The following is a 27,376-nucleotide window of genomic DNA, read 5'->3' as shown; positions in this document are numbered from 1 at the left end:
TGTGTGTGTGTGTGTGTGTGTGTGTGTGTGTGTGTGTGTGTGTGTATCAGAGCAGGTATTCGTGCAACTCTGAGTTGGCCTGTCAGGTGGGATTATTGCCAGCCGGGCGGTGGCTCCCCAAATGAAGGCTGACACAACCCTGCTGCATGGAACACTCCTGCATGCTGTCCGCCAAACCACCCGACCACGGCTAACACTGGGGCTGAGATAGCCCTCACGCTGCACTCAGTACAGTACAGCAGAACCACTAGAGTCTCATTACTACACACAGCTTCATACTAACACTATAGCAGCTACTGCTCGCTGACTAGCTACCTATGAGCACTTGGACTGTATCCAACTCTTGGTATAGCATCTAGAGGCCTGCATGTCCCGATAGTATACATAATGTCATTTAGTGACTCATAATAAGCCTCAATGTTATGCTGTTACTTTGTTAAGTTATCAATAACTAATCATTCTAAGTGGTCTCGAGAGGGGAGTCAGCGTAAAATAGAAGAGAAGAAGGAAGAAAAACATGAAACGTGATGAAGATGACTCACCTTGATCAGAAGAGCTGTCTGCACCCCTATGTAGTCGATGAGCTGCAGCTGAGCCAAGGCCTGCAGAGAGGAGGAGGAGACAGGAGAAGGTGAGAAAGGAGGTGAGGAGGAGGAGGAGGAGGAGGAGCAGGGGAACACAGGATCCAACGTGGAGACGAGAGGAGGTGAGGAGAAGGAGGAGGAGGAGGAGCAGGGGAACACAGGCTCCAACATGGAGACGAGAGGAGGTGAGGAGGAGGTGAGGAGGAGGAGGAGGAGGAGGAGGAGGGGAACACAGGCTCCAACATAGAGACAAGAGGAGGTGAGGAGGAGGTGGAGGAGGAGGAGGAGGAGGGGAACACAGGATCCAACGTGGAGACGAGAGGAGGTGAGGAGGAGGAGGAGGAGGAGGAGGAGGGGAACACAGGATCCAACATGGAGACGAGAGGAGGTGAGGAGGAGGAGGAGGAGGAGGAGGAGGAGGAGGGGAACACAGGCTCCAACATGGAGACGAGAGGAGGAGGGGCATGAGGAGAACACAGGATCCAACATGGAGGACAGATACAGCTATCTTCTCCGAAACTGAAATGGGACCTACAGGCGATTCAATGGGCAAGTGTTAACTTTACTGAATAAAGACTTTGAGAAGAAACTGAAGGAGGGACATGAAAGCATTACGGCAGTAGCTAAGGAGGCAGAGCGGGTTGAATTGTAACTAGAAAGTTGCTAGTTTGATTCCCCGGCTGAGTGTTCGGGGGTGTCCCTGAGCAAGACACCTGACGCTAGCTCCCGACGAGCCGGCTGTCGCCTTGCACGGTTGACACGGCCATCATTGTGTGAATGTGTATATTAGTGGTTGGAAGTCGCTGGACAAAAGCGTCTGCTAAATGCCCTAAATGTAAACTAAAGCACTTTATTCAATTCTGCTGACGCGGCTTCTTCCTCCACTTCCTCTTTCTGGAGGCGTCCTCATGTTTATATTTTAATCATAATGAGAGGATTATAAGAAGAACAAGAATCATGTAAGAAACTTGTTTTGAAAAAAACTGCTCTACAAATGATGGTTATTCCAATAATTACTGTTATTATTATAATAACTTCTATCTTCTGGGAACATGTCATCAAACCGAATATGCTTTTTGCTTTTCATTTAGAAATTCCTTTTGTGGCGATGTACTTGACCGGAATGATTGAAATAATTATTATTTAGTCATTATCATCACACCTATTATGAGTGTGTTTATCTGTTCGGGACGGGTGTTCGTGTTCCGTACCTCCATCAGAACAAAGAGACCGGCGAAGAAGAGCAGCGTGGCCCACTCCACGCGGTGCAGGATGATCTCAAAGTCCTGGATGTCCGCCAGGACCAGCAGCCACAGCGCGCCTAGGATGGCGATCCAGCCTGGACGTCGTCAATAAACACATCGATCACCAGTAAACAATAACACCAGCCCAGTCCATAACCATTAAACAACAATTCCCCTTCAATCTGACAACATCTAAATTCATATCCACGATAAATGAAAAATACAATACAAAGACTAATCAATAAATAACATCCATGATTAGTAGACAACACAACACCTTTTTCTGTTCCTGTATAAACAGCTAAGTACCTAGCTCACAGACTCTGATCAGCAGTAAAAGGTCAACACATTTCCCTACCGTATTCTTCTAACTCTAATTAGTACATTAGCTACTAGAAACATTGTTTTTTTGCAGGGTCATGTTGGATAGCATCAAGCTAAATGAAGCTGGCTGTGGAATAGCTTAAATAATATATTTGGATCCTCCTTGAGTAATAGCCCCCGGAACTCGCAGAATACGCAGATGTATAAACATTTCACCAGACGAGGAGGGAGAGAGAGCTCTGTGCAGTTGGACGAGCGCTGGTTTCGGTGTGCATTGATGTGGAGAAGATGTCATTAAACAGGTAAGCTTTGCTAATTGTCTTGGCAAAGGGCCATCTAGGAAGACATTTCACACGTGACAGGAATTATTAGAGGAAAAGGTCGGGGATGAAGGTGGAGGGCGACAAAGAGGAGGACAATTAAGTAATTTTTTAGGAATATAGGCGCAAGGCCTCATGAATAGACAGAAGTCCATGTTTTTAGTCTGTACTTACACTGTGTATGATAAAGTGTCCAGTATTAGTAGGGTATTTGTGCTGAAAAAGGTGTTTGTCACTCAGGGTGACAAACATACATGGAGAAGAGGTTATTGATTCTACGATCAACCCTTCTAAATTTAATCTGGCAATATGTGCTGGCCAAGTCCTTTGAGACTCACGGGTCACGGGTAGAGTGCAAAATGATCCATGACGCCAACCAATGTTAAAGGGTGAAGAATTAAATAATTAATAATAATATTTGAACTTCATATTTATGACATGACATAAAAAGGAACATTGACCAGAGGATTGTACAATAGTTAATGGTTTCTCTATCGAGAATGCCTTCTCTATAGTGAATGGTTTCTCAACAGTGAATGGTTTCACTAGAGTGAATGGCTTCTCAATAGTGAATGGTTTCTCTACAATGAATGGTTTTTCGAGAGTGAATGTTATTTCCGATAGTGAATGGTTTCTCGATAGTGAGTGGTTGCAAGATGGTTTTCAGTAGTCGTTTTTACACTGCCAAATAGGCCGTCTTATACCTGCCTTTGTCCCGGCATGGTCCACGCATTTACACTGACCGAGTTAATATACCGGCTTGCTTTCGCACCCCAATTTACCCTCTCAAACCCTACACATAATGTGGGGTTCATTTTACATTTAAAAATGAACCCCCATTTAACAAAGACGTTGAAAGCTGGTGCGATCTACGAGAAAGACTCTGAGGAACTTTCCTTACAAGGCTTTTGTCTGGATAAAAAAAAAAAAAAAGTTGTCAGCAAAATAAAGAATATGTTGCATTTCTTTGCCCTTGCAAATAGTTAATCGTGTTTGTAGCCTACACTCAGATGTTGTCTACTCATTGTTGCATGCGAGTGGCTTGAAAAAAAACATTCAGACAGAGTATTCAAATTATTCTAAAGAGGTCTACTCTCCGTGTGTAGTCCCGCCTACTCAAATGAACCAAGAAAGCCGGCTCCTTGAAGAAGACGGAATATACTCCCTCGGTTTTACACAGGCAAGACAGTGAAATTGCAGGGTGTGCCGCAACTGTACCAGCAGTGGCAGTGTAAAAACGCAGAGTGTTTCCTGAGTATGTTTACCGAGAGTGTGTAACAGTAGAATCCCCCACAGGGCCACCAGCGGTTTGCATGGATATTTAATGGACTTTAAACGCAAAACCAATCAGGCCGCATGAGCGGGTCATGTGGTCAAATGAGCTTTTGTATCCAGCATTGCTTGCATTACCCAGTAATCGTATCTGTGGTCAGGGAAGCGAGGACCCTTTCCCTGCTGAAAACATTATGGTTGAACGATGGATTTGAGGGAAACAAATCATTCCTATGTAATGTATAATGAAACCCCCAGCGAGTGTTGGCCTTATTACCGCTATTTGTTATCACGGCAAGTTGATTACAAGACATACAGCCCCCCTGCTACCAGCCGCCCTCCTCTGTGGTCCATCTAGAGTCCGGCCCCTAATGGAGTCAGGCTTGGCTTCCCACTGGTCCGTGATTAAAAAAATGGACACCTGTTGTCCGTCATTTTACACAACACTACTTGTCCTGTCAGATAAACGGCAACACAACGGACACCAACCGTTGCCGAACGGCATCAACTTAGATTTAAATAGGTCGGAAGAAAGAGGAGATAGAAGCTCCCTAGGTTTGCAGCATTGGCTGTCTGCTCCTCCCTGGACAGCCAATGCTACTAGCGCTCCAATTATAAGGAGGCTGAGGCCATGGTGACAGCTCATTCATCATACACAACATTGTTTTTCAGAATATCTTGGGCGAGCCATCTCTGATTGCAACTCGTCTGCACCAAGTGGCGGAAGACACTTCCAAGGCTAAAATATATAGAATGGCCGGCCAAAAGACATTGCTGTAGACATCTTCTAAGATTAAAGAAGGGTTAAGTGATTCACAGCCACCAGTGGGCAGAAAGAAAGACTGAAAACATAAAAGAATGCGTGCTTTGCTCGTACACCAACATGATCTTGATTTCACAATGGTTGTTTTTGGATGACGGCCATGCTTTGAATTCAGTTAAATTCTAACATACAGGCCTAATATAGAATTAGTAAGACACAGTTTGACCAGGCTCAGATCTGTACCTGGTCTCTAACTGTTGGGGGATGATTGCGCGAAGGCATATTGCTACAAGAACCTTTGAAAGCAAGTGTTCAGATTTGTAAAAAAGTGAAGGGACACAAAAGATCTTGAACATGTTAACCAGGTGACTCAGAAGGGAAAGCAAACATGTTGCCTGGTTCCAAGGGCTCCACCGGCTGGGACAGACATGGATGTGCAGGGATTTTGCATATTATGTACAAAAACATGTCGTCTGGGTGATTCAAAATCAAGACCATAATAAGAGCTAAACTAAACCTAATGAATGGCGTCTTATTTCCTCAAAGCGCTGTTGTGGCCGGTTATCAGGGCTGATTGCTCCCTGCATACTGCATACATTAAAAATAAGCTCTGTTTGAATAGAGATGTCTCTCTCTCTCTCTCTCTCTCTCTCTCTCTCTCTCTCTCTCTCTCTCTCTCTCTCTCTCTCTCTCTCTCTCTCTCTCTCTCTCTCTCTCTCTCTCTCTCTCTCTCTCTCTCTCTCTCTCTCTCTCTCTCTCTCTCTCCTCCGACTTACCGGCATCCCCCAGTCATGGACATATGCGTGAATGTGTATATGTATGTGTGTGTGTGTGTTTGTGGGGGGGGGGGGGGAGGCAGATCCCAGCAGATTGTGTTATCCGAACACATCTGCTTTCTGATCTTCAGCAGAGAGCATTTGGTTTACTTCAGTGTTAATTGGACTGACAGGCTAGATCCACACAGAAGATTGACAGGCACAATGCTAATCAAGCCCACGATGGAAAAGTACCATGGAAGAGATATATTCCTTATCTTTATATCAAAGATCAGGGATATCCTGGTTTAAGAAGCTACTAACAGAGAACGGACAGGATAGTCTACGTGTGGTTAGGGTGACTCCCAGCCAAAAAAACACTTGGTTAAATCCCCAATGTCCACCACCAACCTGGAAGTGTCTTTGATTAAGATGACCCCTAACCTACCTGCTGTTTAATAACATGTATGTGAATTATCTGTTTGTTGCTTTGGATAAAAGCATCTGCTAAAAGACTTGATTCTGATTCTAATTCTAAATTAGTGAATAACAAATAGGAAAACACTGTTCTTGCACCTGGTACACTGAGGGAGTGTATTTTACATCTTTGTTGCTCTTACATCCTAAATGTTTCTATATCTAAAGCGAACAGAACCACAGCTTTTAGGATATCTGTACTTTATCTCCGGTCGTAATGGCACACATTTCATGGAGGAGGAGGAAGAGGAGTAGGAAACGATAACAAGTATGTACAATAATGTACAGTAATGGGCTTCTAGTCACCATAGAAAAAGTTAAACCTTTAGAATGTAAGATAACTGGATCACTACAACTGCTTCAGGATACCAAGTATAGATACAGTATACCAGGTTTTTATAAACAAGATTGTAGTTATTAGACTCTGAACAGGCAGCAAACACCGCGTTGGAGTTGACGACGAACAAGTATACTAGATTTGACGTTTTTTCAAATTCATTTCGGAAACAATAGTTACCCCCGAGTTGGAAGATATTATTATTCAGGGACATGGATGGATGGGGGTAAGGGTGGGATGGGGTGGGGTGGGTGATGTGGGCTGGGTTGGGCTTACCGAGGTCCAGGTGGATGCTGGGAACGAAGGAGTTGAGGAAGAACATGAAGATGACGACAGCGAGGACGGACAAACACTTGACCAGCAGAACTGTGTCGGTTATTCTGTGCTGTGGAGGGCAGAGAGAGAAGGGGGTGTTATTGGGGTTGCTGCTGTGGTATTCAATAAGTTCCTGTGTTATAGGGCAGTACATGGAGACACAATGACCCCCTCCACCTTATGTTGGCAGTAATGTTTTTTTGGTCATTGTTTAGTAATTGATTGTGAAATGATTGTCTGATGAAATTATATCATCATGGAGAGAAATTGTTGCACACTAGAACTGCCGCAGTGTTTGTGAATAATGAAAATTGAAGAGAGAGTCGAGGAAAGAGAGACGGTCGAGGGAAGGGAGACAGGAGAGTGAAGTGAGACAGTCAAAGGAACAGACAGGAGAGTGAAGAGAGACAGTCTGGGGAAGAGAGACAGGATACTGAATAGAGACAAAAGAGTGAAGAGAGACAGGAGAGAAAGAGATAGTCGAAGGAAGAGAGAAAGAAGAGTGAACAGACAGGATAGTAAAGAGAGGCAATCAAGGGAAGAGAGACAGCCGAGGGAAGAGAGACAGCCGAGGAAGAGAGACAGGATATTGAAGAGAGACAGTCTGGAGAAGAGAGACAGGAGAGTGAAGTGAGACAGGAGAGTGAATAAAGACAGGATAGGGAAGAGAGACAGGAGAGGAAAGAGAGACAGAACAGACAGTCTGGGGAAGAAAGACAGGAGAGTGAAGAGAGACAGTCTGGGGGAGAGAGACAGGATAGTCAAGAGAGACAGTCTGGGGTAGAGAGACATGATAGTGTAGAGAGACAGTCTGGGAAAGAGAGACAGGATAGTCACGAGAGACAGTCTGGGGAATAAAGACAGGGGGGAAGGGAAACAGGTGAGTGAAGAGATACAAGAGAGTGAAGAGATACAGGAGAGTAAAGAGAGACAGGAGAGTGAAGAGAGACAGTAGCTTGAAGAGAGACAGGAGAGTGAAGAGAGACAGCCCCATTATTGTTTTCCTGAGGGTCACGCCATGTTGAGGGAAGCTAAAAACCAGACAAAAATTTATTTGACCAAGCCAGATGCGCACGGATGCGCGCAGATGCACAGCCACTGGCTAGTGGCTGGGAGCGCATCCGTTCTGCTATAGGCTAGTAAAGGCTTTCTGGATATGTCCACGGGGTAATCTGCGGTGAGTGTTTACATGCAAAAACGCTAAGTTTATTCTGTTTCGCCACACTATTTGAGTTAAACGAGCACGGTGGTGTCTCGTAAGGAACCAACTTGTGTTACACAGGTCTTTGAATGGTTTTCTGAATGTGTTTAGAATCCCCAAAAGTGGATAAAGAGCTTGCCCCCATAGGTTAGCATTATAGCTATTCCGTAGCACCAGCAGCCAGTGCAGATCTCTGGCTTGGTCTAATCAATTTATGTCGGGTTTTTAGCTTCCCTCAACATGGGGTGACCCTCAGGAAAACAATAATGGGGTAAAAAAATCGCTGGAGATCTCCTTTAACCAGGAGTATTGATCCACAAACCTATATATACATACACACACATTTGTAGTATTGAGTATTGAGCCACACACTTTTGGGCTTTCTAACCCTCATGAAAAGGAGAGTAGAGGCAGAAAAGAGGCAGGCAGGAAAGTGGGTTGAAATAGAGAGTGGGAATGAGCGATAGCAAAGTGTCGGCGGGTCGGCCTTTGTGGTTAGCGCCTTACCACACCTCCTCTCACTCAGTTTATGTGTTATTATTGATACCTTTTTCTGCAGCTCCTTAATGTTCTGCTCCCAGTTCTTATCCTCCTGAGATATTTCTCTGCAAACGGAATAAAGAGCTGAGTAAATGTTTAATACATACATAATACATAACGTCACATTAATTACACAGTTACTACCTACATTTCGACATGCACCGTATTTAATTATGTATCATTCTGATATAGGTCAGGCATTGCTACACAATGTATTATACAAATATAAACTACAATACTACTACTTCTGTGATTACAGAATTACTTCTCTTGAATCAATTCAGTACACCTACTTACTTTAAAGGTCCTATGACATGCCACCAGGTGTGGTGTGATTAGCCGTTACAAGCCGTTTTGGAAATCAGCCCCTTAACACATCACAGGTGTGCGTGTCCACCTAGATGTGTGACGGATAGATGAGCAACGTTTGCTACAGTCCACTGGGTAGGCTGATAGACTGATCTATCCAGCACACATCTAGGTGGACACGCCCACTTCCTGCCCCATATGATGTCATATGGGGCAGGAAGCCAAAACGGCTTGTAACGGCTAATCACACCACACCTGGTGGCATGTCATGGCACCTTTAAAGGAGAACTCCGGCAATCTTTTTACCCCATTATCATTTTAGTGAGGGTCACCCCATGTTCAGGGAAGCTAAAAACCTGACGAAAATTGATTTGACCAAGCCAGAGATCTGCACTGGCTGCCGGCGCTACAGAATAGCTATAACGCTAACCTATGGGGGCAAGCTCTTTATACGCTTTTGGGGCCTCTAAACACATTCAGAAAACCATTCCAAGACCTATGTAACACAAGTTGGTTCCTCCAGGTCTTGGAATGGTTTTCTGAATGTGTTTAGAGGCCCCAAAAGCAGATAAAGAGCTTGCCCCCATGGGTTAGCGTTATAGCTATTCCGATGCGTGGCAGCAAGTGGCAGGAGTTCTCCTGTCTTTCCTTTTCTCTTCCTCTTCCTTGGTAAGTGTCTGCTTTAAATGTAAGATGCTTAACAATTTGATTTTTGTTAATATCAATGGCTTTGATATTTGTTATATGCAGTTACTGTAAATGTTTCAAACCATTAAATTATAAATAAACCCCCAAATCACATTTTTATTTCAGTTGAAAGCTGTTCCTTCTGGGTCTTTTGATGTTGTTTTATGTGTTTTGTCATGTTGTTAAGGGAAGAAATTCTCTGTAAACTACAAGAAGTCTGAAATTTCCGGCTCAAAACATATTTCCAGAGTGGTCTTTTCGACTGGCCACGCACACCAGCCTGAGCGAGGACGTGCACTCTCACAATTTTCTTTCAAAATTGTAGCTTTGCATCAGAACGCGAGTTTCACGCCTTACTTAAGTGCGTGTTCCTCAACACTAGCGTCCCCTACCTCTCTGTGTGTGGCTAGTTCCGTCTGGTAGTGATGTTCCATAAAATAACAGGTCATCTGGTGTCTCTACCTCTGGAACGTCTTCATCATGTTGCGCAGCGCGCTCTCCAGGTTCAGGACCTTCTGCATGAGGAGGCACTTGATGGCCGTCTCCTCGCGGCTCGCAGGGTTGATCCGCTGGGCCGTCTGCCGCCACACCAGGATCTCATGCTTCAGCTCTGCATGAGCACACGCACACACACACACACACACACACACACACACACATAATTACATTTAGGGCATTTATCCTAAGCGACTTACAATAAGTACATTTGTCATAAGAAACTGAAACAATATATCGCTTTTCGTACAGTAAGGATGTTCATAGAAGTGCAAAGCACTAACTAGGTTAACCCATTCCCTGTAAACAAAGATAGCTAGGATAAGACACACACACGATCATTAAGACACAGACACACATAAAGACGCATACACAACAGAAACGCACATACTCAGACACACACACACACACACACACACCAACAGACGCACACCAACGGTGGTGGTGATGTTGGTGGTGGTGGTTAGTTACCAGGCCCGGCGATTGCCATAGGCGACCTAGGCCATCGCCTAGGGTGCCAAAATGTGTTGGGGGCACCCACTAGTGGCGCCCTTAATTCCCACTAATCATAGAATTAGAAGAAGAAGCGAAATTAAACATGTCTATTAAACATGCACCCCCACCCCCACCCCCACCCCCCCCCCCCCCCCCAGTCAACAATTACGCAAGCCTGCAATTCCGTACCAGGAGGGGGGGCGCTCGGAGGGGGCCTCGTCTAGGGCGCAATTCAGTGTAGAACAGGCCCTGTTAGTTACCGGTGGTGGTGGTGGTGATGACACAGTGGTGTGGTGTATTATGGGTAATGGCTGCGGGTTCCCGCACCAGCTGGGGGATATATTAGCGTGTTTGCAGTCAATAAGCTCTAAGCCCTCCCGATGGGAAACTGGGAAACTAATGGATGGCGAAGAGGGGGCCGCGGTGACCAGCTCTGGGCGGGAGCCCGCGCTACGCTCCGTCGGGAGGAATTGCCAGCGGGGAACTCTTTCTGGATGATGGGTGTTGCTAGGTGACCCTAATAGCTTAATTGGTAGGAGAATAGGAGAAGAAAACCAAACAGTTCCTGATTAGCAGAATGGAGGGAAAGAAAATCGTTAATGGAGGACAGCTACGATTCGGCTGAGCTCTGACCGTTGGGAGGACCAGGAACGCCCAGAGGACACACGTCTCAGACCTGATACAAGACCAGTACAGACCATTAGAGACCAGAAGAGTGAACTTCGATCCAGCAGGGAACAGAATAAACCAGGAGAGACCAGCAGTAAAGTCCAGTAGAGAGATCAACTGAGACCATTAAAGACCAACGGAGACCAGTAGAGACCAGTACAGAAAAACAGAGACCATTGGAGACCAACTGAGACCAGTAGAGATCAGTAGAGAAAAACAGAGGCCAGAGGAGAAAAACAGAGACCAGTAGAGACCAACAGAAAACCGAAGCGACCAGTATTTCTTCCTTCTTTTCCTCACCCTCATTTCTTAGGCCGGAAGAGGAAGATTCTAATGTTCCCGTCCCATGTTTGCCTCACTCTGTGGGGGTGGGGGTCGTATAGATGTGTCTGGCCTTAAAGCGTCCATTAGAAATAACTCCCTGTATTTCTACGTGATTAGTTTTCCCATTAAGGTTTATAACACAGCAATCTTGCGTCCTGCACCGAACCTGAGCTCCGACACCAGGGAGATTAAAATGTTGAACGGCGTGCTGGACAGATGGATTATCGACAATAAACTGTGGCTCCTGGACATCTCGCACAAGCAGGGATTAACTAGGATGATTGTTATGGTTGAGGTTATTATTGCGGTTCCCTTGTGATAAGGCAGAGAGGAGGCAGTAGCCTACGGCCATACATGTTAAACAGCACCGTGCACTGGCTGCAGCATAGGAGCTATCTCCGTTTTCTAATTGAGACGTTTAGCCGCCACCGTTATCCAAAGCAACATACAGGGAATGTTTTCAGACACATGGGCTGGCCTGGAGGCATCTTCATCTGCAGGCAGACAGCGAGTGCTGGATTCAAACCCAGACCCTTTCGGCTGGGAGTCCCACAGCCCCTGAACACATCTGACAATCGTTTACTAAGGAAACCCCAAGTCCTTGAAGCAAAGTGTCAACTCTACACAAATGCTGGCCTCCCTCTGCTAGCAACCACAGCACTCTCTTAAAGGTCCCATGACATGCCACCAGGTGTGTTGTGATTAGCCGTTACAAGCCGTTTTGAAAATTGTGGCCTTATGACATCACATTTGGGTGTGTCCACCTAGATGTATGACGGATAGATGAGCAACGTTTGCTACAGTCCACTGGGTAGGCTGGTAGACTGATCTATCCAGCACACATCTAGGTGGACACGCCCACTTGTGATGTCATAAGGGTAAGTTTTCCAAAATGGCCTGTAATGGCTAATCACACTCACACCTGGTGGCATGTCATGGGACCTTTAACTCAAAGAGTTGCGCGGATAGGCGGTTGGGGGAGATGGCTTTAGCACCTTTAACTCACGAGACACCCCACCCAGAGTGCCACAAAACATAAGCGCCTGGCTTACCTATGTGCAGGCAGCGGTCCGACCAGACTCCACGTGTGTTGATGCTTTTAGCGCCACATGCTTCCCCTCCATGCACATCCATCGCGACGATGTACCACGGTCATAGTTAATCGTGCGTGTGTGTGTGTGTGTGTGTGTGTGTGTTTGTTTCATATATTATCACTGTGACTATCCAGATAGGTGGGAAGGAACATGCTTACTCAAGGATGCTTACAGGTTAGGCTGATGAGGGAGATGGAACTGATAGGGGTATGGAACCCTCTGGCAGGGAATCAAACAAACTAACCATTACATGATCATGGTCCCCTAGAAGCGCAGTTTCGATTTAGGAATACACACAGATGCAATTATGAGGGGCCAGGCTGCGTTGGTTCTGATTGGTGTGTCGGTTAGTGTTTCATTAATCACTGGATCAGTCTGAAGAAGCTCTTTAGACATCTGAGAGATGGAATGCGGCCGGTCTGGGGGACAGGACCCAGGCAGGGGACATCAGAGTAATAACATTATGACTCTGATCTCACAGTCATCTGATAATGAGAGGCCCCGCAGCCACGGTGTGTGTGTGTGTGTGTGTGTGTGTGTGTGTGTGTGTGTGTGTGTGTGTGTGTGTGTGTGTGTGTGTGTGTGCGTGCGTGCGTGCGTGCGTGCGTGTGTTTGTGCACACACTCTAGATAACACAAACACACGAACACTGCAGAAACACACACACTATGCACACCCGGTGTGTGCGTAGTGCTTGCGTTTCTACATGTGTGTAACATAATGTAGGAAAGTGCCTGTGTTAGCCAGACGGATGAGTGTCTGGCTGAATTCTATGCTATTCTATTTAAGCAATAGATCACGACAGGCTGTGGTATAAGGGGCATTTAACTGTGGTATAATGAGCGTATACCACTGACTGAAGTGATCTATTGCTTTTATAAAACGGTTACGTAAGTATGGCGAAATGAAAGTCATAGACGCCCTCAATTTTGAAAAAGCGATAAAGTCGGAAAAGCTTTTTTTATAACAAATACAAAAAAGTAGTCCCTCCTGGCTGCCTGCAAAGTGTACGGCGGTTGCTATGCAATACACTGTAGCGTCCTTCAGCGAGAAGGCTAGGCTAGAGACGGTAGCTTGGTTCGCCGGCAATTTAGCCTTCTATCGAGTTCACTCACCGTGTGCCTATTGCTTTACAACATTTCCACCCTCTCCAGCAATCAACATGTTTTTAGGCTTCAGTGAACTATGCTATTGCTTTTATATATAAATAAACAACAGTTCAAGAGTTCAGAGTGATACTGAACTCTGTAAACTGAACGGGCGTCATAGCTGTGTGTATACGCTCAATATACAACAGTTGGGAACCAATCGGATCGCTTGATTTAAGCCACCCGTTTTATAATATAGTATATAATATTCCATACTATTCTATCATCTTCTTATCAGAGGCCATCTGCATGTGGAGAAGGTTAGCCGACAATAAAAGAGAGGTTCTTCTAACAAAGGGTAAAAAGTTTCAACAGAGCTGGTCTAAATGGTTCATTAATCACAACCACAATACATCTGCGCGGAGGCTCAGCTCATCCCGTCCCTCTGTCGGTTTGGTTGTGTCCTTGAGAACAGGTCATCCCGTTCGGGAGGTGCGTTCAGACCTGTCTAGGATACTGTGTGCAGATGTTCAGTACGTACCAACAATCTCGCTGGACTCCTTGTTGTAGAGCTTCTTGTTCCAGTAGAGCAGGCGCAGCATGGGGAAGGAGGTGGCGAGGACCAGGCAGATCCCCAGGGACATGTACCCCGTGAAGCCCGCAAAGTCAATCCCCTGTGGGACACACGGAAATCACTCGCATTTACCTCCACAGGCCTTCATGATTATTATGGAAAATCGTCAGGCACAGGAACACATTAATAAAACATCAAAACGCAACGGAGCAAAGTGCTGGGTGTTCAACCGCAGATTAATATTCTTTATTTTTTTTAAATTTACAGAAAATTTACGCGGCGCACTTTAAAAAGAACACACAATATCGACAAACAGAATGTTCAAAATGAATTAGTTGGCTCTTATCTGTTGTTTTTGGCCAGGGGGACTTCATTGTTAACGGGGACCAGATGGTGAAAAGATGAAATTATTTTTTACATGATCAACAACATCCACTAGTTCATGTGCTGGAAAGCCATTTCATTTTGGGTTTGGGTTAAAAAAAAAAGAAGGATATTGTAGTGGTAAGCGTATTCGACTCCCAGGAAGTATTTGGTTTGATCCCTCAATTTTCACAGTCTACCCGTAGGCATCCTATAGAGCAAGATGCCCCCTAACTGTTTGTACTGTCTAACCCCTACCTGCTTCTTAATGACAAGTCTCTGTACTGTCTAACTGTACCTGCTCCTAAATGGCTCTTTATTGTCAAACCCCTAAATGCTCCTTAGTGACCTTTTCTCTGTACTGTAACCCCTACCCGCTCCTTCATGTCCTGTCTCTGTATTGTCTAACCCCTCCCGCTCCTTCATAATATAAATCTCTTTTCTCTGTTAGTTGCCTTGGATTCAAGCGTCTGCTAAATGACCCAATTATACAAAAAATGAAACACCAATAGCTAACACCACCTCATGTCCCATGACATGAGAATCTTTTCTAGGATTGTTCTCTTCATTTAAACGTCCTCATGGTGAACATCAGGGGGATATATAGTACAGAGGAGACGGTACGAGAACGAGACAGAGTCGGTATGAGAGAGCCAGCGGAGTGATGTGATAATTATGTCCTTGGGGAATGACATAAGTTTCCCAGAGAGGCGGGTTGCGCCTTTTCCTAGAACTCCGTTGCACAGAAAAGATCAGATCATCATTGTCATCACAGTGCCTCAAAGTGACCTGTGTGCCATCTCAGCAAAACACAATGAAAGCACATGCACACTCGCACATGAATGTCCTCCTACAAAGTCGCCTCCTCACAAATTTTATAATGAATTAAGTATTTTTGTATATATGTATGCCTGCAGGGGATTATCTGGCTTTTATTGTCAAACAACTGGACAGGCAGTATAAGTGGAGAACAGTGTCCTCTACAGGACGAGTGTTGTATTGTTTTAACCAACGTCAAAACCAACGACAGACGGGGATGTAATTAAAAACAATCAAAGCCTTCCCTTTTATTGTAAATCCGAGAAAGAAAGGGTCCGTTAAGTGGGAAGAGGCTGTTCTGTCTGGCTGAGGCATAGTGCTCATCAAACGTGTCAAACATGATGACAATTTGAAAGGTCAACATCTTGTTTTTAGTTTCGCAATTGATGGGTCCTTACTGAGAGAGAGAGAGAGAGAGAGAGAGAGAGAGAGAGACAAAAGGGAGAGAGATAGAGAGAGAGAGCGAGAGAGAGAGAGAGAGAGAGAGCGAGCGAGAGAGAGAGAGAGAAAGGGATAGGTTGGAGAGAGAGAGAGGAGGGGCACACAATGCCTGTATGAGATGATAGAAGACTTCAAAGAGCTGGTTGTGCTACCTGCTGTGTGCTACGTGCTAAATGCTACGTGCTTCTGAGTAACAAATCCCACACAAGGGTAGCCTGACAAGAGAATACCCTGAACACACACACAGCTGCCAAACACACACACACACACACACACACACATGCTCCTCCCACTATCCTGATTACCATGTGCATCCTGCAAACAAAACAGACACACACCCTCCTTATCGGGAGCCAGACATGAGTGCTTTCCAATATTCTCGCTGCTCAGTCACCTGGGAGCTAGGTGTGTGTGTGTGTGTGTGTGTGTGTGTGTGTGTGTGTGTGTGTGTGTGTGTGTGTGTGTGTGTGATCGTGTGTGTGTGATCGTGTGTGTGTGTGTGTGTGTGTACGCCCACTCCACACGGAGTGGGCGTGGTTGAGTCAGACCTACCAAGAGGCTAGAATGTCAGCCCCCCCTGCCCCAGCAGCGGCACCCCCAGCTGCTGGCAGAATGTCAGAGTCTGCACCAGGAGAAGAGCCCAGACCACCAGCCCAGACCACCAACCCAGACCACCAGCCCAGACCACCAACCCAGACCACCAGCCCAGACCACCAGCCCAGACCACCAACCCCAGACCACCAACCCAGACCCCCCTCCTAGGTCCTGGTTGACCCTGACACCGTAAGGAGCTGTCATGGGATCAGCTGTTCTCCTAGACTGAAGCTGAAGCCTGTCAGGACATCCCAAAGTCATCACCATGTAAAGCTTTGCAGAGATGCAACCCATGTTGTATGTGTTTATGGGATCGGGCAGTGAAGAGAGAGAGAGAGAGAGAGAGAGGGGGAGAGAGAGAGAGAGAGAGAGAGAGAGAGAGAGAGAGAGAGGGAGAGAGAGGGGATTGCACATCGTGGTGGGCTGCATGGGGGAATCAAACCCAGGTCACTAGGACACGTACCGCCTACCGCACAGGGCAAGGGCCCTAGCGGCCGGAGCCCGTTCAGCATTGAGGATTAGCATATCTGTGTTTGAGTGTGGGCTCTTACAAGTCCAGATCCACTGTCTCTCGCCGCCACCACGCATGCTGCCGCCGCCACAGGAGTGGTGTTGCAGCCTGTCTGGTGGCGTTGCATCAGGTCTTACTGACGTTACGTTACGTTACGTTTCATCTCTCTCTCTCTCTATCTTTCCCAGAATCCCATTATACCAACCCCTGGCGCGACCCACCCCAATCCCAGCTTGTTAGATAGACCAGGTGGTGTCAGGGAAGTGGAGATTTTACAGAAGAGGTCTCAGAAGAGGCGGAGTACGGAGACACCGATCAGTGTCAGACCACACTAAACGATCTAGAGTCTCAGGGCTCTGAATCACAAGTACGTCTCTAAACACATTGCTGAGCTATGGACTGAGGCAAATCTCCAAGGTTTTGTTATTAAAACTTAACAATTAGAGACTTTCGACATTTTCGACTTTTCGGCATTTTCGATCAAGTCGCAAATGTGTCTAAGTCTGGAAGCTCTCGATTTTCGACTCCTAAGGGGGCATCAACGGCTGCAGACCAAAATGCCCTTTGATGTGATTGGATATGCCAACAAACCATCAGAGCAACAGAGCTGGAAATCTGTCTGAGCGGGAGGGGGAGCCATACGTCTGCCAGAGCAAATGAAATATGAGCTTGCAGATATATGCAGATATGAGCTTGCAGTCTGGTTCCCAGGCTAAATCCAAGCCGGTGAAGAATGTAAGATGAGATTAATCATAATCAAAGTAAATTAACCAAAGAAACCAAAGGAAACAAGAGTGTGCATCAAATCTGAGCTGTGGCCCCCGTCTTCCAGTGATGTCACAAAACGGGTGACCCCACAACAAACAACGTCTGTATGATGTGTGGCGATGGCGTCTCTCGTCCAGAAGCCACGCCCCAGCCCCAGACCAGTATGTAAACACGGACAGCGGCGTGCGAACGAAAGATAGAGGCGAGCACGTAGCAACCGACAACAAACAACCAGCCCAATGTGTACAGGGCCGAGTGAGAGATGAACCACGCCGGGGTTTGTTCTGGGAAGGTCATACATGTTAATATGCAGCACACAGACCCCGTCTCCTGCCTGCTACTTAATGATACGTATCTGTATTAACTCGCTTTTGATCAAAGCGTCTGCTAAATTACTTTTCTCAGGAAAAAAAAGCTGTAAAAAAATTATAAAATACCCTGGTGACACAAACGATAACGTGTGCCCACCCAGATGTGTATTGTACTGCTCTCCCTAGAGACAACCCGGAAGTTTCCAGCTCAGGATGGATTGAAACTGCCATACCTTAATTGGGATACTTCTACAAAGTTGGCCAGAACCTCTAAAACACATCTTGACAGAGACTTGCTTTGGTGTCGCCCCACTTAACCCATAGATAGACCTTCCGCACAACCTGACAAATTAAACCAATTAAGATGTAAACGGACCTGACTCCGGTGTGCAGGTCTGTGTGTGTGTGTGCGTGTGCGTGTGCGTGTGTGTGTGTGTGTGTGTGTGTGTGTCTAGGGCTTGGACCCCAGAGTAAGATCAGAGGTCGTAATGATCCTATAAGGAACTCTCCTGTGATCCGTCTTCATGATCATGAGGAAAAGGTCAAGCGAGTTGGGTGTCCAGATGATTTAACAGAACTTCCTCCCTCATTAGGAAGAAGTTCTGGGCGGAGGGTTCTATTTGTTCCACTGATGCACTATTACATACAGACCCCAGGTCAGAATGATGATAATACCTTATTGGGTTTATATTGCGCTTTTCAATTCCAATCAAGAGCTTAAGACAGTTTGTGTGTGTGTGTGTGTGTGTGTGTGTGTGTGTGTGTGTGTGTGTGTATGTGTGTGCGTGCATGCGTGCGTGCGTGCGTGCGTGCGTGTGTGTGTGTGTGTGCCTTCAACAGTTTGGTGGTGAAGTCTCCTCGACTACCAATAACAAAACTGAATGTTAAAAACAAACTAGCACTAAGCTAGTTGAGCTTTGTATATCTATCTCATGTGATCGAAGGGGTACGGGATATGCTCCCAGGGGGTTCTTGTTGTTAAAGATCTAGAGTTTGCATTGTTATATCTACTAGACCAAATATACAATATTGATATTTGTTTGAATTCGGTTAGCCGTATGTATGCTCGGTATTGAATTCGGTTCGCCGTATGTATGCTGACTGTTGCCGATCTGTAAAATTTACAACAGAAATAGCAAAGTACACCTCAGCTTCTTCCCTTTCAGACGTCTCCAGGCACACTGCTACAATATGACTAGATAGTAGATAACAGTATAATAAGATTTCTACAGGCAGGCAAAAATCTGAATAATGGTTTTGGCTTGATAATAAAAATGGTTGAATATTAGTAGCAGTGGAATGGAGTGTGGATTAGGATGGATGGATGGAGCGGTGGGGGAAGATGAGGCCGCTCGTGGTTTGACAGGTGTCACTCCAACCTGGATCTGGGAGTGAATCTCTGGAATGTGGTTGGGCACTCTCACCTCCTTGCGCAGCGCCTGATTGGAGACGATGATGACGTTGGGGGGGTCTCCCACAGCTGTGGCTGCCCCTCCAATGTTGGTGAAGATGACTTCTGCAATCAGGACGTGTCTGGGGTCCAGGTTCAGTACCTCACACAACCTGGCGGATAGCAAAATAAAATGTCAAGAACTCAAGAGATACAGACTCTTCAGCTCTGATTACACGGCAGAGTGGAGCAGGGAAATACAAATTTACATTTTACATTTAGGGCATTTAGCAGACGCTTTTAGCCCAAGTGACTTACAGTAAGTACATTTGTCATGAGAAAGTGAAACAATATATTGCAGGTACAAAAAGGATGTGCATAGAACCAAGTGCAGAGCACTAACAATCGCTAGGCTAACCCATCCCCCGCATACACCAAAGATAGCTAGGATAAGATGCTACATGGCACTTTGTGCCAGGACGCACAACATACAACAAGTAATAATAATAATAATAATAATAAATGCTTTATTTTTGAATAGGGACAGTGCACATTAATGAACATTGATGTTTAAACATCTCTGTAAACATGCCGGATTATAGCAGAGTTGCTAATTTGCATCCATAGTCCCTAGTAGTCCCTCTAAGTAGGAGGGGTGGGACGGGGTGGCTATGCAGAGTCCAGGTGAACTCTGAACAGGTGAGATAAATACAGAAGCTGGGTCTGCCGACAGCGTTTAGAGCCAGCCCTGAAAACCGTTCTCTAGTGAGCATCGCCCTGTTCAGCAAAAGCATCACCGTATTAATTGTGTGGCTCATTGCTCTTCTCAATCCACTTCTGTGGAGTCTGACCTAGATTCCCTTTTTTCTTTCTAAATCCCTGGATGCATTGCCATTCCTCGATATCCTTTGCTAATTAACAATACCAAACCCCTTTACCTAATCGACCCCCTCTCTCACACTAACTTGAACACTTAACCATATGTTAAGATGTCATAACACCTTATATTAATCATCATGGGCATTTCTAGCAGAAATGTGTTTTTTTTAATCTTGGATTATTATTAACCCAAGACAGGAAATTAGGAACATTTGTTGCACATAACTAACTAACCTGCTGCTCCTGTGAATTGCACCCAAAGTGAATGCCGATAGAATATGATACATGGCATGTTCTAGAATGTTCTAGCATTCTATAGTGTCTCATGGCATGTTCTACAATGTTCTAGCGTTCTATAGTGTCTCATGGCATGTTCTAGAATGTTCTAACGTTCTATAGTGTCTCATGGCATGGTTACCATCTTCTCTTGTTTTCCGGAGCTTTCTAGATGCGTTCATGGCATTTTCTAGCATGTTCTAACTTATTTTAGCGTGTTCTCGGCGTGTTCTCTGGCGCAACCTGATGGTGACGGGTGTGAACAGCATCATGGTGGTGACGTTGTCCAGGAAGGCGGAGAGGATGGCCGCGATGAGGCAGAGGATCATGATCATGGGCCACACTCTTCCACGGGACAGCTGGTAGGCCTGCCAGGGTCAGATGTAACAGTTGTAAAGAGACAGCATACAGCTGGTAGGCCTGCCTGAGACACTGAGCATAACTGTGTTAAAGTGTCGTTTCAAACTTAAAGTGTAACTTTTTTTCGTTGATAATTGAGTATAGAGCTCGCCAACAAATTGAAAACAGTCAAGTATCAAGAGGGGGGATTGTTAAGTTCAATTTGTTGGCGCCTCTATTATATTATTTACAGTAGCCGGTAATCGACTTGTGTGGACTTCCTGGAAACATGGACCTACCGGTAAGGCACAGACTTTGAAAACATTCTTTTTTAATAACTCCCGGTACGCTAACTAAGTTGTTGATGCGTCGTTTTATGTGTAAGGACCCTAGTCATGCTACTGCAGAGGTTTGGTGCTATTTTGAGCAATATTAGTGGTTAAAAAATGCAGATTTGGAAGCGTTCGCTGTGCCCCTAGCCAATAACATGGAAGCCATTTGGGCTGTTACATTGCTCCGGGCAGCTTGGAGCGAGCTCTATACTCGATTATCAACGGAGAAAAAAAAGTCTCTGGAGGGCTTATTTTATGTGTCTTCATGCCGAAAAAGACCCTGGGTTAAATTTTCGCCGGAATTACACTTTAAGGCTGTTGGGGGTCAGATGTAACGGTTATAAAGAGAGAGAGCAAACCGCTGGAAGGCCTGCCCGAGATACAGAGCAATGGGGGGGAATGCAGGTAATTGTCCTAATTAGTCCGAAATGAGCCGGGAGCAGACTAAGATCTAAATCGTCTCGTACAGAGGCAGGCGCAGTCAACAGGAAACTGATATTCTCACAGAGCATTTTGCTCAGTTATAGCTGGCGGATGGCTGTGGAATCCACACTATGCGACTCTCTGAGGTCTGTCAATTGGCAACAGATTACACTCAAATAAGGGCTCTTAAAAAATCATAGCCCCTTTAATTTATTCACTGTGCTTGAATCCTGTTCAGCCCAGCGGCCCAGCAACCCGCCGCCACAGTATTGTGATTGCATTTTCATTGAGTGGCTCTGGTTTATCAGATGCTTTCATGCAAAGCGACTTACAAATAAGGCCTGGAACAAATCAAAGCACCACGATCAATATTGGAGCAAAGTCAAATAAAGTTTAAGTGCTGGACATGCAAGAATTACAAAAAAAAAGATTTTTGTAAAATCAAAACAACTGGAAAGAGTGGTGCAGATAAGCTCTAGCAATCCCAGATTTGTAGTCAAGTGCCTAAAACCAAAGTAATACACATTCTAAATTCAACACGCATGATTACATCAGGCCCAGACAGGCAGGACGTCCTGATCAATAGGAGCACTGCAGAGGCCCCCCCCAACGCCCAATCAGATCACAATCCCTCCTGCCCTTTGTCCCGCCCTAACATCATGGGTTACAGGCAAATCCGTGATGTCACATGTCAGAACCAATAGGCTGTGATGGCTACTCCGCAGCGACTAAAAACCTAGGAGGGGTGGAAAAGGTGTTGGGCGGATTTTTAGGAGTTTGCTCCAACATATTTGTATGACAGTTTTTGTCACTTAAATGCTGAACTAACACATACCGTGTTTGTGTGTGTTTCTATTTGTCTATGGTATTGTATACTTATGCCTCTAATGGTCTTAAATAACAGTTTGGTTTATACCGTGGGGGCCTTCTATTCTATTCTATTGTATTCTGTTCTGTTCTAAATTGCGAAAATCTAATTTTTACTGTGTAAACAGCTCAGAAAGCACATATTTGCCAAAGTCATATTCCCCTGGGCCAAAATCTTCAGGAAGCTGTGTGTTGAGGCCGTGCTTTTTGTGCTAAAAATGCTTATTTTTTTGTCTGAGATGGATGAAGGATGTCAATTCCTGAGTGAACTCCAACTGACCAACTGAACTCACCTTCATCGCGCAGTAGTCAAAGAAGCCCGTGTCTGAGAAAATGGCCACCAATATCATCTGTGAAATGAAAATAGTATTTAGTTCAATGCTGCATCTGTCAGCACTCTAACCCTAACCCTAACCCGAGTAAGTAATGTGAATACAATTACTAATAAAATAATGTTTTTTTTTGCAATAAAGGTTTCAATGCTGTCTCGTTCGGTATGGACTCCCCGGAAACTATTTGAGGACGAGATGGGAAAGAGAGAAAGCTTTTAACAGATCAGAATAAGACATGGGACAGACAGAGAGAAGGAACCAACCGAGAGCTTTTAACAGATAAGAACGATCCGCCAACCAACCTGCAGATGAGTCACACATAATTGTCTTTTAATGTTGTTGTGTAATGTGTGTGTGTGTGTGTGTGTGTGTGCGTGTGCGTGTACACGTGTGTGTGTGTGTGTGTGTGTGTGTGTGTGTGTGTGTGTGTGTGTGTCGGTGGGAAAGTGTGTGTGTGCATGTGAGTGTGTGTGGGGTGTGTATATGCGTACCTCTGTGTGCGTCTGTCTCTGTGATTGTGTATTTGTGTGCGCAAACCACCATAAAGTGAACACAACACACTATAATGAACTCAAACTAAACCTGCTGGTTCCAGGAAGCCGTTTCTCTGAGCTACTTTAAGGGACGTACTCATCTTTTTCGGAGCGGACTTGAATAGTGTATGTTAAGTGCTCCGCTTCCTGTTTCCATGGAGACCAGCTTTGAAATCATGAAAAGGTCACTGGCGCCGGTCGCCATGAAAACAGAAGAGAGAGGGAGACGGTTGCTAAGGACTGGACAGAGAATCGCTCAGAACTCTAGGGTACATCCCTATTCATGCTTAATGATAACACTCAATAATAGAATATAATATAGATATAAATGTGGAGTGTGTGTGATATAAATGTGGAGTGTGGAGTGTGTGGAGTGTGTTTGACGGCTGGTTTAAGCCATCACTTGGGCCTGGTTTCACCTGGCCAGAGTAAGGCTGATTATACTCTGGGGCAGGCTGAGGCTGCACACCTGGGGTGCATTTGAATAATCAAGGCACACAGGATGAAACAACTATCGCCACGCATACTCAGGGAGAGTTCCAGCATTTACCACCTGCTACTACACTCGGTAACAACTTGCCCCTGTGTCCCATGTGTATGCAGAGCCCAGCAAAACCACTAAGGCGAGGTATGGCAGGATAAACTGCTACAATAATGTTATAAAACTTAGTAAGGCATAACCATAAGTCATTACCATTAAGAACAACAAAGAACTATCCCTAGCCCTAAAAATAAATAGTTTTACATGAGATAAATAGTTTTAGTAGTGGATACATAAATATTAAGGAGAACCTCCGTGCCTTTATCTCCTCCAGACTGGACTAGTGCAACACACTTCTCATCGGGATCCCTTACAAGAGCCTGCAGAGGCTCCAATACATCCAGCTAGGATCCTGATGAGAGGGTGCAAACATGTGCACATTACCCCCATCCTCCACTCACTCCACTGGCTTCCTGTTTCCACCAGGATTGAGGATAAGGTTTCCCCCCCCCCCCACCTCAAAGAACTTCTCAACCCACAAAACACAACACGCCCCCTCCGCTCCACTCACTCAAACCTCCTCCACATACTCAGAACAAAACTCAGGACCATGGGAGATAGGGCCTTCTGTGCTTCTGCCCCACACCTGTGGAATGCCCTCCCTGACTCCTTGAGGGCACCACTATCCACTAATCCCCTCTCAGATGTTTTTTTATTTAAACCTTTTTATTTTTAACAAAGCTGCTTATTTTGTTTTTATTTTGCTTTCCCCAAAATGAGATGTTTTTTATTCTCTTTGTTTTTTTTTAACCTGTAGCCCTTTGAGATCTTCGGATGAAAAGGGCACTATAAATAAAATGTATTAAACTATTATTATTATTATTATTTTTAACCTTCTAGGCATATCAATTATCATTGATTTATAATATAACATTTTATTTTGAGCAGGAAAATAGATTTATAGTATTGGAGTATTTGAATAGTTTTACAGTATATAAATGGAATAGTTTTTAGCGTATGGTATGCCATTTAACTAGTGCCTACTGTCTTGTTTAACACAGACGTAATTAGATGTTTAGTGGATAAATTGTTTTAGTTGATCAGTTCTCATTCTTCTCACCATTCCAAAGAGCAGGGCAAGAGTTTCGTAGTCGATCCACTCCACCACTGTCACCAAGCTGGGCCGCTACAAAGAAACCACACACACACACACACACACACACACACACACACACACACACACACACGCACCCTTTACTTGTATTACATTAGCTAGTGAGAGTGTGTGTCTACCCTACACATATGATGTGCCAAAAAACGAAACAACAAAGAATTTCAGGTAGAAATCTCAAAGATCTTCAAAGATATACTTTTAAATAAATATCAGCTATGGCCCACCTATTGCCTAAAGAGGTCAAATAATGTGGATTGGGCCTATGGTGAAAGCCCTTGCATTTGCATTATTATGAATGTTAATAACTGGATGACGGTGGCCCCCTTCCCGCCATGTATTCAATCACAAGCGTCACAGTTGTTGACGTGTTTTTCATCATCCAGCAGTGATTCACCCACCAGAGAGGGTCTGGCAGAGCTACCGCAACAGACTCTTTCTGCAAATCACCTGTGTGTGTAGCAGCGTACTGCTTTTTAAAATTAAAATAAATATTTAAAAAATCGAAAATAAATAAATGAATAAAATCGAACCATAATATAACAGTAAAAGCTATTAACTATCTACCACACATAATGTAAAAGTAAGAGCTATAAGCTAGTTACAAGACCATAATATAACAGTAATATCATAACATATCAGTCGTAGCTATAGGCTAGCTACGATACCATAATGTAAGAAATAGCTTATAGCTTATCTAACAGTATATAGCTTACATCTCCAATGAAAGCCAGGGCAGCTATCGCAGCCAGGGAGCCCAGCATGGAGGCCAGAGTGCGATGGACGACCTGCAAATCAAAAACAAAAACACATTTCATATTGGCAAGACCAGGTAGGCTCGCATATCATTAGAATATCATTAAAATACGACACCGAAAAACTACTTAATTAGATGAGAATTATTACTCCCTCACTTACGTGTATCTCACACATACTCTCTCTCACACACACGCACGCACGCACGCACGCACACACACACACACACACACACACACACACACACACACACACACACACACACACACACACACACACACACACACACACACACACACACACACACACACACACACACACACACACACATACGCACACACACACATACGCACCAGTAGCGTAGCCAGGATTTTTCAACAGGGTGGACTTTTGCGAAGTAGGGTGGGCCACTATTCTTTATTATTTTTTTATTTTTATTTTGATATAGGCAATTTCTACAGCAATTTTCCCAAAATTAAACAACACGTGATTTAATCACAGATCAGACGATTAATGTCAAACAATAATAGGCTACATTGATTTTTGATTATACTTTATTCATCCCCAGTGGGGATTAAAGGCATCATCCATGCATGCGAGTGCTTAGTAACCATGTCACAAAAAAAAAGACTGTCTGTACAGTCTGTACAGCCTGAACCCAAAACCTTGATTATGAGGAAGGTACTACTCAAAATAACAAAACATAACAGAACAAGTTCTGACCTAGAAGGCTAATGAGTTCGACAATCATTTTCGGGGATTTTTTCAACTCGGTGCGTGCGTGCGTGCGTGCTGAGTGAGAGTGCAGTGCACGAGCGAGCGAGAGAGAGAAAGAGAGAGAGATGAACTCGGAGCTAAATCCGTCCTGGTGGCCATTGAATTGGGAGGAAGAGAGGGAGGGTGGGAGAGGGAGAGAGATGCCTATCATCAGCCTGAATCAGCAGTGATGGGTCGAGCTGCAGAGGCTCGATCACTTCCAGAATTTTGCGAGATATGCCAGCTGTACTCATGTCTTCAGTCGCAGCAAAACCCACTGCCCGCTTTATTATATGAATATGTACATATGAATTAATATACCGAATGCAGACGGCTACAAGCTCACGTTTTGCCTGGTCTTTATATTAATCGGCGATCAACGCATAGTATGTTTCGTTGTTTTTATTTAACACACTTTTTACTTTACGCAGCAGCAGAGCTGCGACAGCCGACAGCCATCGTTTTTGGATTCATCGTGTCTGGGCTCAGAACGCTGCGGGCGGCCACCTACATGGCTTTACCCAATCAGAATTAAGCGCAGAATATAAAAAATTAACAAAAAGAGCATTTCTGTAAATATTTGTAACATAATGATACTTTATTGAAACAAAATTGACCTCACACAATTTTCGTGTGTATTTTTTCGTTCCTTGAATTCAAACTGCCGAATTTTGCACTTCTGATAGGGTGACCCAGCTGTCAATCATAGTGGCACTGGCCCACGTTGGCCCTAATAGACCTCTGAAGAATAAGTCCCGCCTCCGAGGCTCCGGTTCCCTCGGTCAAATGTCTTTTACTTTAACTTCTTCGCCATCTACAGAGTTTGTTATGTACGATCATTCAAAAACCCCATGTTATTTCCCATAGACATTTGACAAAGGGAACCGGAGCCTCGGAGGCGGGACTTATTCTTCAGAGGTCTAAGTGGCTACGCGCCTGATACACACACACACACACACACACACACACACACACACACTCACACAAAGTGCATATCTAGACCCACACACACAAGACACACTCTAGATACGTATGACCACGCACAAGCACACCACACAGAGTGGATATCTAGACACACACATACACACAGAGCGCACAGGTGCATGTTTAATCTTTGCCCAGGGGTTAATGAGGGTGACCCAGAGTGCACGTGGAGTGCACACTGAT

The 27,376-nt window shown here is 45.0% G+C and overlaps 1 protein-coding gene across 1 annotated transcript in view; it reads right to left on the bottom strand.

Moving 5' to 3' along the window:
• Nucleotides 1–27,376, bottom strand: part of oca2 (oculocutaneous albinism II) — a gene marked incomplete at its 3' end in the record, with an annotated part of 46,662 nt that overhangs the window by 12,985 nt on the left and 6,301 nt on the right. Inside the window, exons 9-19 of the mRNA XM_084472582.1 lie at nucleotides 25,414–25,485; nucleotides 24,647–24,712; nucleotides 22,474–22,530; nucleotides 20,463–20,587; nucleotides 19,099–19,237; nucleotides 13,835–13,967; nucleotides 9,591–9,738; nucleotides 8,140–8,197; nucleotides 6,353–6,461; nucleotides 1,796–1,923; nucleotides 543–602 (exon numbers count right to left, since the gene is read on the bottom strand). Coding sequence (XP_084328708.1) covers nucleotides 543–602; nucleotides 1,796–1,923; nucleotides 6,353–6,461; nucleotides 8,140–8,197; nucleotides 9,591–9,738; nucleotides 13,835–13,967; nucleotides 19,099–19,237; nucleotides 20,463–20,587; nucleotides 22,474–22,530; nucleotides 24,647–24,712; nucleotides 25,414–25,485 — 1,095 coding nt within the window. The remainder of the gene's footprint in view (nucleotides 1–542; nucleotides 603–1,795; nucleotides 1,924–6,352; nucleotides 6,462–8,139; nucleotides 8,198–9,590; nucleotides 9,739–13,834; nucleotides 13,968–19,098; nucleotides 19,238–20,462; nucleotides 20,588–22,473; nucleotides 22,531–24,646; nucleotides 24,713–25,413; nucleotides 25,486–27,376) is intronic.

Source organism: Micromesistius poutassou (genome assembly GCF_964030765.1).
Source record: "Micromesistius poutassou genome assembly, chromosome: 9".
In the NCBI taxonomy this organism is placed as follows: Eukaryota; Metazoa; Chordata; class Actinopteri; order Gadiformes; family Gadidae; genus Micromesistius; species Micromesistius poutassou.
The sequence above is the reverse complement of the archived record's forward strand: the minus strand, read 5'-3'. Positions and strand labels throughout refer to the sequence as shown.